This window comes from Hipposideros armiger, unplaced genomic scaffold (assembly GCF_001890085.2).
Source record: "Hipposideros armiger isolate ML-2016 unplaced genomic scaffold, ASM189008v1 scaffold_29, whole genome shotgun sequence".
NCBI lineage: Eukaryota > Metazoa > Chordata > Mammalia > Chiroptera > Hipposideridae > Hipposideros > Hipposideros armiger.
In genome coordinates this window covers 4,859,587-4,876,300 of record NW_017731379.1, presented here as the reverse complement: position 1 = coordinate 4,876,300, position 16,714 = coordinate 4,859,587, and the positions used below count along the sequence as shown (strand labels likewise).

General features: G+C 38.4%; 1 protein-coding gene and 1 pseudogene across 1 annotated transcript in view; one reads left to right on the top strand and one right to left on the bottom strand.

Annotated features, from left to right (window-relative positions):
• APPBP2 (amyloid beta precursor protein binding protein 2) overlaps positions 1-14,744 on the bottom strand; it is a 57,282-nt gene extending 42,538 nt beyond the window's left edge. The window contains exon 1 of the mRNA XM_019636749.1: positions 14,296-14,744. Coding sequence (XP_019492294.1) covers positions 14,296-14,433 — 138 coding nt within the window. The 5' untranslated portion in view covers positions 14,434-14,744. The remainder of the gene's footprint in view (positions 1-14,295) is intronic.
• On the top strand, positions 2,423-2,761 carry LOC109379808 (transmembrane protein 258 pseudogene; annotated as a pseudogene).
• Positions 14,745-16,714: the final 1,970 nt, after the last annotated feature.

Below are 16,714 nucleotides of genomic sequence, written 5' to 3'. Positions count from 1 at the left end.
CTGCAGCCTATGCTGTCGCCGGCGACTCACAGCAGCCCAGCTCCAGGTCAAGCTGTTGTTCACCATCTTAGCTGTAGAGGGCAGCATCACTGGCCCCCACGTGGGATCCGAACTGGGGCCCTGCTGCTCAGAGCTGGCGTCCCAAGTCAACTCTTAACCAACGCGCCACTCAGCCGGCCCAAAACATAATCCAAAATCTTTAATGTGGCCTACAAGTCTTCAAACCTCATCTTTTAATATTCTTTCTCCATATTCCCTACATTCCTGCCACGTTAGCTTTCTTTTAGCTCTATCTCACCTCATGACTTGCTATGCTGCTGCCTCCACATGAAGCACTGGTACCATGATTCTTTGCCTGGTTAATTTGTAACACATCCTAATGGTCTCAATTAATACTGAGGTCACTTGACTCCTAAATCTAAATTCTGTTTCCTGTTATACATTGTATTTTTCCTCCATAGTAGGCAGCATCAAAACGTAGATGCATTCACTTAAATGATAATTGGTTAAACAGGTCACTCCATTACACTCTGCACTGTATTAGGTTACCATTGTCAACACTATATTCCCAATACCTAGCACAATGCCTAGCACTAGATATACATTCAATGTTTTTGAATGCATAATCCAAACTGGTAGTGATCTACTTTGGACAGAACACAACACTTAAGAAAAAAAAATTCAAGACACAGTCTCTAACATGAGAATCAAGTATTGAGTATTCTTATTCTATCATTACTTATTGAAATTGTCCAAATTAATCTGACGAATTTAACCCTAAGGGAAAAACCCCAATTTCATACGTAGTTACTTACTGTCTCTCCAAGCAGACTGTATGCACCTTAAAGAGAAATATTTCCTGGGCAGTCCTACTTCCTGTCTTGACAGTACTCTGTATAGAACAGTGCTCAGGCAATAAACTCTGAGAACAAATTTGAATGCAAACTTAATAAGCTAGAGTCATGAAGAACATAAAGTGCCAGTACCTACATGGAAAAATCAAGAACAAATTCTAAATAATAGTTGCGTAAATTTATAGACAAAAATAGATGTTTCCTATTTTAACATCTAATCTTTTACCTAGTAACCCTGGCATATTCATTACATGAAACTCTTAGCTTTCTGAACGTGTTTTATCTTTGTGATTTTCACATCAAAGGCAAGAATATTACAACTAGGAACAATCTACTTATTATTTGTTTTTATTAACTTAATAAATATCAGGAATATTTGTATAAGGCACTATGCTAGGTAATGGGGACATGGTGGTGACTCTGGCCACCAAAGTAATACAAAGTTAGTAAGAATTCTTCCCTGATCTCAACAAATTTAGAATCTGTCAGAGCACAAAAATAAAAAATGTTCACGGATTACACAACAGAGGTAAACAGAGCATTTTAGGAACACAATAAAAATACCCACTCCAAGGATAAATTTCAGCTGAATATAAAGAGGAACAGGAGTGAAGCTTCTGGCAATATAGCAGATGACACCGACACGTGAAAACCTTCCAGCCCCTTTCCAAAGGCAGGGAAATGCTGGATAAAATATCATAAAATAACCTTTGGATAAATAGCTGAGTTTAAAACCAAGAGCAGAAACTCCACAGATGCCAAAAATTAAGACGAGACAAACTCAAAAATGGCTGGAAGGAAGCAAAATAGTTTATACTTCTGAATGGTTTAAGGCCAGAGTGCAAAGATCAGATAAGAAGAAGTCCAGGCGGCAGCAGATCCTTTTGTAAGACAAGGGACCTGGAGCTGAACTACCTGCCTCAACCCAGGTGTAAGAAAGTCTAGAACATCTCCCACAGCCTTAGCATAAAGATGGCTGTGAAAAACTAAGACACATGTGAGTATGCAGTTCAAATTCATACGGCCTAAATGATCTACAGACCCCAAACCCAGAACCTGGCATTAAAAACTGGACTGAAACTAATGAAACCCATGAAGTCCCCACAGATACAAAGATTAAAACATCTAGAAGTGATGATGAATATCTTGACCACTGGAATCTAGACTGCAGAAAACTCTGTAGCATCTACAAGAGGAAGGATCCTGTTTCTTCAACAAATAAATTGCAAAGATATGAAAACAGATGGAAAAGGAAATGTATAGATCAAGAGACTTAAGAGGTATATCAACCAATAGCCAAGGTGAAGAACTTATCTGGATCCTGATCCAAACAGGCAAACTGTAAAAATATATACATATTTGACATTTGAAACAACTGAAAATTTGAACAATGATTGGATATTTAATAACATTAAGGAATTACTGTTAATTTTTCTTAGGTATTGTAACAGTATGGTGGCTACTCAAGTATTTACAGACGAAATTATATGGTGTCTAGATCTGCTTTGATATACTATAGATGATATGTTCTTCTGGCTAGAGCGGCCAATCACCCAGCGCCCGGCAAAATGGAGCTCAAGGCCACGAGCAGGACCAACTAACCCAGTGAACCTGGCTGTCTTCCCCCATCTGACAGTGATGCTGTTGGCCATTGGCATGTTCTTCACAGCCTGGTTCTTCATTTATGAGGTCACCTACACCAAGTACACTCAGGACATCTATGATGAGCTCCTCATCTTCTTGGTGGCCTCGCTCTTCACGGGCTTTGGGATTCTCTTCCTGTTGCTCTGGGTCAGCATCTACATATGAACTCCCAAAAGTTCCAACCAGGCAGCTTCACTGTATCCCTGTTTTTGTAAATTTTTTTTTTCTTTAACTATTGCTGGAAGTGTCCCACCTGCTGCTCACAATAAAAACAAATGTGTGACACTTGGGATGCCAGAGGGCCCCGGTTCGGATCCCACATATGAGGGCCAGTGAACACTGCCCTCCACAGCTAAGATGCTGAACAACAGCTCAACCTGGAGCTGGGCTGCTGTGAGTCGCTGGCGACGGCGTAGGCTGCAGCCCCTGTGGCAGTGGGTTGCCATGGGCTACCGTGTGTAGCCAGCAGCCAGCGTGAGCGGCCAGCAGCCGCAGTGAGCGGCCGTCCAGAAGCTGGCGACTGATCTGCCTCTCCAGGGAAGAGCGCAATGATGGTGCCAACTTGGGCCAGTGAAGCAACGTCCTCCACAACTAGACTGAAGAACAAAACGACAGCAACTTGTCTGTTCCCCTTCCCCAATTCCCCCAGCACTATTCCCATCGCCCCAATTCCCCAATTAAAAAAAAAAAATCTTAAAAAAAAAATGTATGAAAAATACTATAGAGATAAGGGGAATGTTGGTAGAAGAGTAGATTCAGCAACAAAAATGGCCAAGAACTGATAACTGTTAAAGCTGGGCAATGGACACACGGAGGTCCATTATTCTTTTCTATCTACTCTTGTGTTTAAATTTTTCCAATGTAAAAGGTATTTTTAAAAAAGAATGTATCCTTTATCTCTAAACAAATATATCCTTTACCTCTAAAATAAAATAATATTTTTCTTTTAATACACATGTGCTATCCTCACTTTATAAGATATATTTATTCTTATTCTCTAACTCTAAAAGTCATCTGAAATGTAGCTCTGAAAAATTCACATTAGACTATAACTTGATATTCCTTTATTTTGTTCTTATATTGTATATCATATATAATGCCGTTATCAGTTGTTTGATTGCATTGTGACCTCAGATTACACATTCTTTGATCAAAGCAAGTACCATAGGAGTATCTTAACATAATGCACATGTAATTAAAAGGCAAAAGCTTTCTTCTGAAAGCCAACATTTAGATTTCCTGCTTATTAACATTTTAATTTTTCAGCTGCTCTACACTCACCCATTCTATGGCATACTTTTTTTTTTTTTTTAATACAACTGACAAACATATGATTAGTTGTACCATGCAGGGCAAAGTGCTTTGCTTACTGGTAAGTCAAAGGGTTAAATGGACATGTTTATTTTATTACAAAGCACAAGAATTTGGTAAATTAACATTCAAAAGGGAGGACAAACTTTACTAAAGTTTAAATATGCTGTCCACCTATGAAGATGTTACTAATTTACCATCCATTAAGCAAGAAATTAAAGTTTTTTCCCCAATCATTACGAGGATAAATTTATGTCTAGGAGCCAGATAATCTAATTCTAATCCTCACTTGATGGATCAATGGCATAATTTTCAAGACAGCATAATTGTGTTAATGTTGGAAGATGCTACCATGATACAAATGGAAAGTCAAAACAAAAATCTAGTTAGATGTAAGATCTAACCAACAATGGTAACCAGGCATATATAACTCAATACATATACATCATCTATATATTTGGATAAGTTTCTTAGCTTCTCTTCTTAAAGCTTCACTACCAATCTATGGTGAAAATCAGGAGTGTATTCGTGAGGCAACAGAGAGGCGGTAGTATGATTATAAGAAAACACATTCTGTCTCCATAAGAAAACTCATTCTGTAGTCTAGTTAAGCAACTTTAAAACATTTGTTTCCTTGAATTCATAAGAATTATATACATGATTTTAGAAAATATAGAAAGAATTTATTAAAAAAAAAACATTTAATTTTACCATCTAGAGAAAATGACTGTCAACATAACGGCACATTTCTTTTCAGTCCGCTTTTTCTTATTGATTTGCAGTAGTTTTGAGTATATTTCATAAACTTTAATTCTCCATTATATAAGTTAAAAACTTTTTTTTCCCATTACACATCTTTAAGTTATTAAACTTGGTTCCAAAAAATTAAAACTAAAAAAAAAAAGTAAAAAAAGTAAAAAAAAAAATACCAATAAACTTGGTTACAAAATACAATTTTGGTATTCTGATTAATTCTACACTGAGTGTATATATTTAGAGAGAAACTGTATCTTCAAAACCCTGAATTTTCCAATCTAGGAACAAAATATGTCTCTTGGACATTTATTAAAGACTTCTGGATTTCTGTACACCTTTTTTTGGATTTACACCATGGCATGTTTTCTGTTATTTTAAGATATATTCTTTTCTATACTGCATATAGAAAAATTATTAAATTGTTACTCACAAATGTGTAATCATCCCCCTTACTGAATTCTTATTGCTATAGTTTTTCAGTTGATTTTGCTGGCTTTTTCTTTATTCGAACTGCATTGCTTATCACTTCCAATAATGTTGAATATGTTGTCTACAGTTCCAGAAATAGTCTGAAAGTCTTTACTTTAAAAAAATTTAATGATACTGATAATAGAAGATACCTTATTGTAGTCCTGATTTTAATCGAATGCTTTAAGGTTTTACCACTAAGTATTTTTATTTAGGTTCGTATATTACCATTTGATTAGGCTTATGTTTATAATGTCAATGTGTACTCCTTATTAAAAGTTTAATGGAAGAGATGTTAGATTTTTATATTATGACGATAGTTCTCCACTGTCCTGTTAATATGGTGAATGATATAAACAGATTTGCACTTGCTATTATTTTATCTAGAATTTTTGTCTCACGACACACAAAGGTGGTTTTCTAGATACTTTCTTTTTGTTGCTTTCTTAGGTATTACCTAAGGTATTAGTGCTATGTTGACCTCTTATTTTTTTTAATTGAAAAGAATTAGGTTGGTCTGGAACAAGTTAAATATCAGTAGCATCAACTGTTCTTTATGCCCAAGGAACTATCTGAAGTTGGTGGGAGTTTTTGTTTGTCCGCTGAGGGAAGAGGCAGAAGGACAAAGGGAGAAGTATAATTTCTCAATTTCTCTCATGGTTTTTAGACTACTAACTTCTCCCTCTCATCATCTGTATTTTCCAAAAAAACGTAACTTAAGTAATGTTTTCAGAGTGATTAGCATAGAATCATGCAAACTATTCTACATCTAAAGAAGCTGTTCTGCATTAAAAAGCTATTTTTCCCTTTCCATTATATCTATGGTTGTTTTTTCTTTCTCATTCCTAATTTTGAGAATGTGAACTTTCTTTCATGTTTCTTCATTGGGCTAGTGAATTAACTATTTAACTGAATTATTTTTCTTTTTAAACAACCACTTGCACTTATTTCTCATTCATACTGACAAATATTTTAGAATATCTTAGTACAACTTTGTGTCTCAGATATTCTTAAAAATTTAGGGCCGGCCGAGTGGCGCGTTAGTTAAGAACTGGATTGGGACGCCAGAGGGCCCCGGTTCGGATCCCACATATGAGGGCCAGTGACACTGCTCTCTACAGCTAAGATGCTGAACAACAGCTCAACCTGGAGCTGGGCTGCTGTGGGTCGCCGGCGACTGCGTGGGCTGCAGCCCCTGTGGCAGTGGGTTGCCACGGGCTACCGTGTGTAGCCAGCAGCCAGCGTCAACGGCCAGCAGCCGCAGTGAGCGGCCGTCCAGAAGCCGGCAACTGATCTGCCTTGCCCGGGAAGAGCGCAATGATGGTGCCAGCTTGGGCCAGTGAAGCGACATCCTCCACAACTAGACTGAAGAACAAAACAACAGCAACTTGTCTGTTCCCATTCCCCCGATTCCCCAATAAAATCTTTTTTAAAAAAATTTAATTTTACTTCTTATATATCAAAATAATACATGGTCATAAAAATCCAAGTACTAAAAGAACTGAGGATATAAATATGAAGTAAAAAGTGACCGCAATCCTACTCCTTGAGTAAACACCATTAAAATGTTGTCCTCTAGATTTTTTTTAAATGCATACACAAATGTATGCACATACTCCCCCACAACTTAAAAAACAAAACAGGATTATGTTATTCATACTACTTTGTAACAAGCTTTTTATTCTCCCCACCTGATGTGCTCTGGCATCTCTATCCCAGTATATACAGCATACTCATTCTTTATAACTACAGTATGATATTCCATTCCTGACTAACATATAGTGTTTCCAATTTTTGCCATCATAAACAACACCAAACTGAACATCCCTGAATAGAATATTCTGCACACTCAACAAGCATTCCTGTAAGGAACAAAAAATCTTTAAATAGTTTTGTGGGCTAAAGGGTATGAGTGATTTGAATCTTTAAACACTGACAATCTGATAAGTGAAAATGGATGTTATTTTTTAAACCTTTTTATTAAAGTATAACATATATAGAGTATACAATTCATATTTAAAATGCAAAGATCAACAAATTTTCACACACAGGTAACCAACATCCAAATATTATCAGAATCTCAGATTTTTCCCTTCATGCCCCTGCAGTCACTATCCTCCAAGGGTAACCTCTCCTGACTTCTAACACTTTTGATTAATTCTGCCTGTTTTTGAACTTTATATAAAGGGAGCCATACACTATATATCCAGTTTCCAAACTGTGCCAAGCTGCCTTAGGGCACTGCATGATATTTTAAATTTTACAGAAACAATATTTAACACCCGTGTTACACTGTGCCAACTACCAGGCTGCTATATTCCTTTCAATGACATCTTATCTTTGTGAAACTGCATTTTCAGTAGTTGCTATTATAAAAAGTAATGTGCAAAATCAATGTGTAACATAAGCTGAAGGTGGTGGTGTCCAATCTGACTCCAAGACTTGAGAAGTTGTACTGTACCCAATAAACATACACATCCCATTAGTAAGTAACTGTTATTTAAGAATGAAGTAAAAATGCTTTCTTTCTTTTTTTTTTGCATTATTTTTTAATGGCTCTTAAGTTGTTAGGACATAAATATTATTAAGTTGTTTGTATTTAACTACTTAATAAACAGAACTGTTAGGAATTTCTTTTGGCCCAGATGTGCCATGAACCAAATGCTGCGAAGGGAGAAAGTTTGCGAGCCTCTGGTATATACTCCAGCGACTGGTTTCTTTCACTCAATATCATTTGCTGAAATTCATCCATATTCTTTCAAACTGGTGCAGTTCATCCATCTTCATTGTATAATATTCCACTATATAACTACTCCATAATTTATTATTTCCCCTATTGATAGGTATTTGGACAGTTTCTGCTTTCTGGTTATTATAAGTATTGTTGCTATGAACATTTTTAAATATATATATATCTATATATATATATCTTGGAATATATATATTCCTGGGTTATAGGGTATGTATATGCTCAGTTTTAGTAGATAATGCTAGTTTTCCAAAATGGCATATCAATTTACATTCCTACTAACAGTGTATGAGTTTTGATTGCTCCATATCCTTACCAAGACTTTTTTCTTTTTCATTTAGTTATTTTTAGGAATGTACTGTAGGACAACAATTTCCCTGAACAAAATGAGGCTGAGCCCCTTTCCAAATGTTTGATTGGTCCTTTGAATATCCTCTTTGTGAATGCCTATAAGTTCTTACCCTGATTTTAAAAATTTCCCTCATTTCTAGTTCTTCAGATGTAGGACGAGTCCTTTGTCAGGTATATCCTGCAAATGTCTTCTCTAACTCTGTGGCCTGGCTTTTTACTCTTAATGATATCTGTTGGTGAACAGACATTCTTAAAATTAATATAGTCTACTGAGCAGCTGCTAAGCTGCCAACCGGTGGCAGGATGGCTCAGATTAAAAAAAAATAATAATAATAATAATATATATATGTATATATAGTCTAATTCATCAAATTACTTTATATTTAGCCCATTTTATATCCTATTTAATATATATTTCCAGGCATAATGAAAACTCTTTTCCCTGGGGCCGGCCAAGTGGCGCAATGGTTAAGAACTGGCTTGGGACGCCAGAGGGCCCCGGTTCGGATCCCACATATGAGGGCCCGTGACACTGCCCTCCACAGCTAAGATACTGAACAACAGCTCAACCTGGAGCTGGGCTGCCGTGAGTCGCCGGCGATGGCGTAGGCTGCAGCCCCTGTGGCAGTAGGTTGTCATGGGCTACCTTATGTAGCCTGCAGCCAGCGTGAGCGACCCTAAAGTCGCCGTTAGCAGCCATCCAGAGGCCGGCGACTGATCTGCCTCACCCGGGAAGAGCGTAATGACGGTGCCAACTTGGGCCAGTGAAGCAACGTCCTCCACAACTAGACTGAAGAACAAAACGACAACAACTAGTCTGTTCCCCTTCCCCCAATACTCCAGCACTGTTCCCATCCCCCCAATTGCCCAAAAAAATCTTTAAAAACAAAACAAAACAAAAAAACCTCTTTTCCCTAAAAAACTGTTTTTCATAGTTAGATCAGCAATTCATCCAAAATGATTATTGTATACAGTGTAAGGTACACAATATGGTATCCCTCTATACAGATACTTAATTGACCAACACCATTTATTTGATTTTCCCCACTGTACTGTTGTGCCACTTTTATCATAAATCGGATGACAGTATATGTCAGTCTGACTCAGGACTGTCTGTTTTGTTCGGCTATACATGTGCCTGCCAATACCATATTATCTTAATTGTTACAGCTTGATATTTGGTGGTGTAAGTCCTCCAGATTTTCTTCATGTTTGCTTTGGCTTGATATTGTATTTTAATTTGCTTTTCCGTTGAGCATCTTTTGATATTAGCCATTCATATTTTCCTCTTCTATGTGCTGGCTGTTCAGGTTTTCTGGAAATAAGGTGGTTGTCCTTTGCATACTCATTAGTATTAGATCTTTCTGTATTAGGAAATCCACCCCTTATCTGTCGAACGTTGTCATTTGCAGTCTTTTTTGAAAATGTGCTTACAATTTCCCTCCTATTTTTTATGTACTCCAAAGTTTCAATTTCTTTTTTTCCTCCTGGGTTTTGGTTTCATGCTTAGAAAAGCCTTCTCTATGCCAAGATGGCATTCCAGTGTTGGCAAGATCAGTAACACCTTTTATTACCTTATTTATTTTTATAACATTTAGCATTTTTTTAATTTGTAAATTACCTTAAAAATAATTTCTTTAAAGAAATTTCAGTCATTTCCCACTGTAAGATACTAACCCAATAATTTACTGATACTTTTATGATTTCATTTGCCATATTTAATAATCACCTGGAATTCATTTTGGTATATGGTGTGAAACAGAGGTCTAACTTTTCCCACAAACAGCCAGTTGCCCAAGGTATTTTTGGATGCTTCCCCCATTTATTTAAAATATAGCATTGTCTCAACTTTATCGTATACTAAATTCTTAATTATGCTTTGGTTTCTATCTTTGATGTCTACTTTGTTCTATGAATCAATTTCTCTCTCTGCTGTTCTTGTGCCAATGCTACAGTTTTAAAATATGTTGCTTTCTAACAAAATTGACTGTCTTATAAATGCACATCTCTCCTAAGTATTGTGCATCTTTAAAATTTCCTTGGCTCATTAATTCTCATGTAATTAATTCCTCCAGATGAACTTCATATTTAATCAGTTTTCTATACCCAATAAAATTCTGAGAGTCTGATTCAAATTGTGATAAATTCACAGTTTAAACTGTGATGAGTTGACATTTATAACATATTCCCTTCCCATTAAGATACACTGGCTGGTTATTTATGTTCTTTTATGTCCCTCCTCCACAAAGTTTTCATTCTCAATTTATTAATCCTAAGAGCCCTTTATATGAAAAGATTATTAACTCTTTAGCTGTCAAATATGTTGCAATAATTTTTTTCAATTTGTTACTAGCCAATTTTAAACGGTTTTCAGAATATTGGTTGAGGCTGTATGTAGCTACACAACAGAAATATACACAGAAAAAGAAAAAAATAAACTAACGCTAAATCAGGCAAGAATTTTATGGTTTTTGGCATGAGGCTTACAATAATAGTAATAATAATAAAAATCATTAAGTTTAAATTTGAAAACAATAGAACACATTACTGAAAATTCATTCAGCTGAAAGTTAACTCTGGAAAATTTTGTAACTGTAACAGGACACAAAATAGACCATTCAGCGGTTAAAATACACAGAAAAGATCACACACTTCATTCTTTAAAGAACCCAGCCCTTCCGTCTATTTTCTTTCACTTGGTGTACAATTTTACAATTCCTTCTATTCACCTTATCCACATCTATACCTAAATGGTTGAGTGACTTGGATAAAAAACATTCAGATTTAAAGATATTATCCTGTAGGGTATTGATTTTTATTGAACCATCCATCAACTTTTTTTAAACCTATTTTTAGTGAACTTCCCTTCCCATAGACATCTGTGTCTATTTCCAACTTCGGTTTAGCCTTCTTACATAAAAACCACCACTACCACCCCTCACTATCAGCACATGATCTCTTTATTGACAACCAGTCTTTGCAAATTTACCTATGTTGGTATTTAATGTCCTTAACTCTTTCCATTTGACTTTAGAGGAAGAAGTAGTCTTTCTCCAACTCTAATTTAAGACTGATACCTTACTTTATGCATGGTGAAAGAAGAGGCAAGATTAATTAATGCTCCTGCTTAGGGACTTTGATCCATAATTTATTTCCCACCTCACCTGTATATTCAACCTGTGTTTTGATTTCTGCCATTCAGCCAATAAATGTATTATAATGTATTCCATTCTTTAAAAAAAAAAAACTCTTCACATTTTATCCTTTGTACACATCGACATCTCTCCATCCCCTTCTCAGGAAGCAGTCAGCATGTCTACTTCCTCACCTCCCATTCATTCCATAATCTCATCTCCTAAACTGTCTGACCATGAAGGTACCTTCACCTAAAGCTACTGACAAAAATTAACATAGTGACACTAAACTACCCAATCAAGAGGGATGGGGGAAATTTTTCGTTCCACAAATACTATAATTTTGTCTATGACTATGCCTATTGATAGAAATAGGGACTGATGGGGCCGACCGAGTGGAGCGTTGGTTAAGAGCTGGCTTGGGACACCAGAGGGCCCTGGTTTGGATCCCACATATGACGGCCAGTGACACTGCCCTCTACAGCTTAGATGCTGAACAACAGCTCAACCTGGAGCTGGGCTGCTGTGAATCGCCAGCAACGGCATAGGCTGCAGCCCCTGCTGCAGTGGGTTACCATGGGCTACTGTATGTAGCCAGCAGCCAGAGTAAGCGGCCAGCAGCCAGTGTGAGCAGCCGTCCAGAAGCCAGCGACTGATCTGCCTCGCCCGGAAAGAGTGCAATGATGGTGCCAACTTGGGCCAGTGAAGCAACGTCATCCACAACTAGACTGAAGAACAAAAGAACAGCAACTTGTCTGTTTCCCTCCCCCCAATTCCCCAATAAAAATCTTTAAAAAAAAGAAATAGGGACTGATGGAAGGATGAGTTTCTCCTTGGCTCTAAATTGGAGAAAACTGTAAACAGTAAGCCCCTTAAAATTTTTTAATTGGGCATGGGATGAGGATCTTATATTTATACGCATTACTGACTTTCACTCTATTTCTAAAAGTTAATAAAAAATTAGTTCTATAAGTTTTTCAGCAAAATAATCTACTACCTCAAGATGCAAAATCGTTCCAATCAAGAAAGCAAGGTCCACAGGAACGAAATACTAGGTATGGAACCTTAACTATTGGGTTATTGGAAAAGTCAAGACGTATTTTTTGTTTTTCATTGCAAAAAATGCGTCATGACTTTTCCGACAACCCAATAAATTAATTTTCTCACCTCACATAGGGTTGGTTATATCCTACTATACCCTAGTTTAATTGTGAGGATTAAATAAGCTAACATGTAAAAACTTTTCACACAGCTCCAGGCACATTTTAAATACCTTCTTTCATCTTAGTACAGGGCCATACTCCCAAAAGACATACAACTATTAAGGAGTAAAAGTGTAACAAAAAGAAGCAACATTAAAACTTTGTGAAACAAATGTGGCAAAAGCACCATCTGTTCATACTCACTAATAATATTCAAATAAAAAGTTTCAATTAGAATCAAGTTACGAGAAGAGATCCAAGCATTTTGAGGGAATTCAGCTACTAATGTACTCTGATTAAATTTAAATTTCTCTAAAAAGTGTAAAATACTACATATGATTTAATAAAATGAACAGTTAGCGCACACACACACAAAGTTGCAGTTTCCCAGATTGAGAAAGACAGCTCTAACTCGTCCTTCCCTGGGAGGAATGAATCTTAAATATACAAAATTTCCTTAGATATACACAAAAGTCAATGTATCAAAGGGATTTGGAAAGAAGGAAGGTTTTTCTCTAACCCTCCCTCCATTCCCCATAATAATATGAATGACCAAAATGAATCTTCTCCAAATATTTAGGGGGAAAAAACATTTGAGTTTTTAGAATTGGTGTAAAGCAGCTGGATTTAGTAGAATGCAGCAAGTCAGCTGTTTTCTGAAAAATTATTCTGGGGTGGAGAAAGTGGGCAATCTTCCCAATAAAACAACTGCCATAAAACACCATACATATATAAGAACATACACATCTGTTAAATATCAGTTTACACTGTTCCAGCCAATTTACAAATCAAGAGGAAATATTTAAGATCTAAAAAATAAATCATATTTTACTTCTGGTCAAATTGTGTATGGGTGGCTACTAGAGAATAGGAGTTATCCACGCCAATTCAAGGCAAGGAGAACTGAATAATAAATCCACTGTTCACATTCAAATGTGGGGTAGAGGAAAAGGGAGGCTCCAAGTCCATAAAGTTCTCCTCCCTCTCTAAACACTGCAAAAATTGTCCACGTCTAAAGACTCTTACCCTTGAAACCCTTGAAACTCCTTGGCGAGTGACTTGGGAGAATTTTTTTTGTTCAGATTTTTGAGGGGGAGTGATTTAGGAATGCTAGAAGGTTGCAACTTTCAAATACATGAACATAATTTAAATTCTAAAGTATTTTTTTTTCTTTCAGGAAATATTTCCCCTCTTCCTTTCAACTAGGTTATCACCACTCCAACATTAATAAAATCCCCAAGTCAACTCCAATTATAAACGAAAACCAGAGCTTTAAAGAATATGCGAGTCAGGCACACGATTGTTTCCAATAATTCCTCAACTCCCTCCCGATTAGGATGAGAAAAGAGAAACCAAGGAACACGAAGCAGGAAAAAAATCCTTGGGAAGGAGGGCGGCGAGAGGAGAAAGTAGGAAGGGGCGGGGGTGGGGGGCAGAGCAAAAAGTCCAGCTGATGCTGACACTTAATTGGAAAGAGAGGGCAGAAAATATCCCGGAGACACAGGCTAGAAAGGAAGGACTGAGCGGGACAAGGGCGCAATAGAGGAAGTCCACGCAAGGCCTACCCAGGGGGGCCACAGTGTAGGTGGGAACACAAGGAAAGGCTCCTTAGGAAGAAATACCAATCAAGGCCCAAGAGCTTGAGCGAGAGGACATGGAGATAGGGTATTTCTATTCTGGCAACCCCGAGACCGCACCAGATTATCTTGGGAGGCAATCCTGCCAGGAGGGGTAAGGGGTTAACCGCGGGGGGTTCGCAGACGTGGAAGGGGGTGCGGCCCCATGGGTTGCGGCAGGAGAGCGGAAAGCAGGCCCACAGTCCGTACCTTGTAATACACATCGAACTGGATGTTCTCGGGCAAGGAGCGGATGTCTCGGCGGGAGCGGATGTAGTTGTCCACGACAGCGGAGATGGCGGTGTTGTAGAGAGTCTCTGGGATCCACTCTAGTTCCACGGCGGCCATCTTCCTTCCCTCCTCCTCCGCCTCCTCCGCCTCCTCCTCCCGAAGGCCCCCGCCTCCCTCCGTAGCGAACTCCTCTGCGGCCCCGGAGGAATCGGAGGGGCGGCGGCAGCCACGCGGGCACACGGCAAAAGGGCACGGCCGTCCTGGCTCCTCCGGGGCGAGCTGTGGGGCACCGGCAGCAGGCCCGGGTACAGAGCGGGGTAGGGAGCCGGAGACAGCGGGCCAAAGCCTCACATTCCGGGTTTGAGAGAAACCCGGGTTCCGTCCCAGCACCGATCTCTGCAGGGGCGGGACTGCGTGTGCGGCGTCATGACGTCAGAGCACGCCGACGCGCTGGAGGGAAGGAATGCGGCAGGCGGAAAACTTGGGAAGAGCAGTGATCCCTTCCACAGATAACGTGCTTCAGGGGCCGCAGTTGAGTGGGTGGGGTAGACTTTTGACACGGGACGACTTGTTCCAGGATTTTTACCTTGCCCGTTCCGAGACATTTGGGCGCATCAACCCCTTCAGAAATTCCTGCCTCGAGAGTTCTTAGGCACGGACCCTTTCGAGGCTCAGGTAAAAGTTTGGATCCTCTTCTCATAAAAATGCGCAATTATGAATACATTGAAAATTATGCGTTGAGGTAATTCACATTACTCTAGAAACCCTTCCTTAGACCCCAGTCCCTAAGCCAAGTTAAGAACCTTCGGTCCAGGAACCTAGGGGTCAGGATGGAAAGGAAACTTGTATTTCATTGTATAACCATGCGCACTGTTTGAACTTTGTTTTTTTTTTAACCACATTTCTTTATACATTTTTTTTTTACCACATTTTTGTTTGGAATTTTTTTCCAAACAAAATTTACCAAAGAAAAAAAAATGTGAAAGACCTCTTGCTTTAGAAGAATTTGGTAGGAGAGTTAGCCTGATTATGGACTTACAAGTAGTGGTGAGAGAAAAAGGACTAAATGGTGGATGTGATAGGACTTAATGGTAGGATAGAAATGAAGATTTCAATTTTCTCCCATAATTCTAGTCTGGACCACATGGGATTGTTAGATAATTGAGAGTACTTGCTTCAGCTCCCTTCCTTCCTCAGCCTGAACATCTGTTATTTATGTAACTTAATTTCCCAAGTCTGTGATTTCCAGAACTTTAGGCAACATTTTTCCGCCCTAGGAATTTAACAAGGAAGTTATTGGCCATAATTGGTGACACTAAGTCTCACAGTCACTCTATAACAATGGAAAATCTGAAGACAATAATGATAATAATGTTCTGACAATTAGAGCTAAAGGAATTGGAAGTGAGTCTGCCAGTTCATCCTGGTGTTTCAATGTTAGATGGTTAAATAACTTGGTAAAAAAGAAAAAACACACGTAGTCCTTTTCTTGTCTATACTAGTTCTTACTCTAATTCATGAACCTAAGAAAGGCAGTTGTTGCCAGACTTAGTAAGTAAAAAACTACAATGCCCAGTTACATTTTTTTTTTAAATTTTTATTGGGGAATTGAGGGGATGGGAACAGCGCTGGGGAATTGGGGGAAGAGGAACAGACAAGTTGCTGTCGTTTTGTTCTTCAGTCTAGTGTCACTGACCCTCATATGTGGGATCCGAACCGGGGCCCTCTGGCATCCCAAGCCAGTTCTTAACCATCGCGCCACTCGGCCGGCCCCAATGCCCAGTTACATTTTAATTTCAGGTAAAGAATGATAGTTTTTTTAAATATAAGTATGTTACATGCAGTAGTTTTTCCCACCTATTCTGAGTCACTCAAGCATATCAGTACCTTCAGCAAATGCTGCATTAGAAGCTCTTAGACATAGACCTGTTGAGGCTGTTTGGACTTCTTCCCACATACACACACACAAAATGCATAATTATCCATACAAATATTCATCACTCGTCAGAAATTCAAATTTAACTGGGCATCTGTATTATATCCAGCAACCCTACTCCAAAGAATCTATGAATTCCCTAAAATTGAATGCACATGTTTTAGCACATTTTGGCTAAACTAGGACCTGGACTCAGGTCCTATAAACGTTGTGTCAGACACATATTGATTGCTGGATGGACCTTAGATGCTGCTGGGAAGAGTTAGACATCCAAAAATGTACATAGACAATGGGGTCTCTGTGGATAAAAGGGCCTCTTGATCCCTTGTTCATTGTTTTGAGGTTTTAAGTTATTAGAATGTGTGTGATGGACAGGGAGGTCCTGATCAAGGGCAAACAGACTACCCGAAAGGATAGAGCCCCTGAGAAACAATTTATCATGAGGTATGGAGGAGTCAGAAT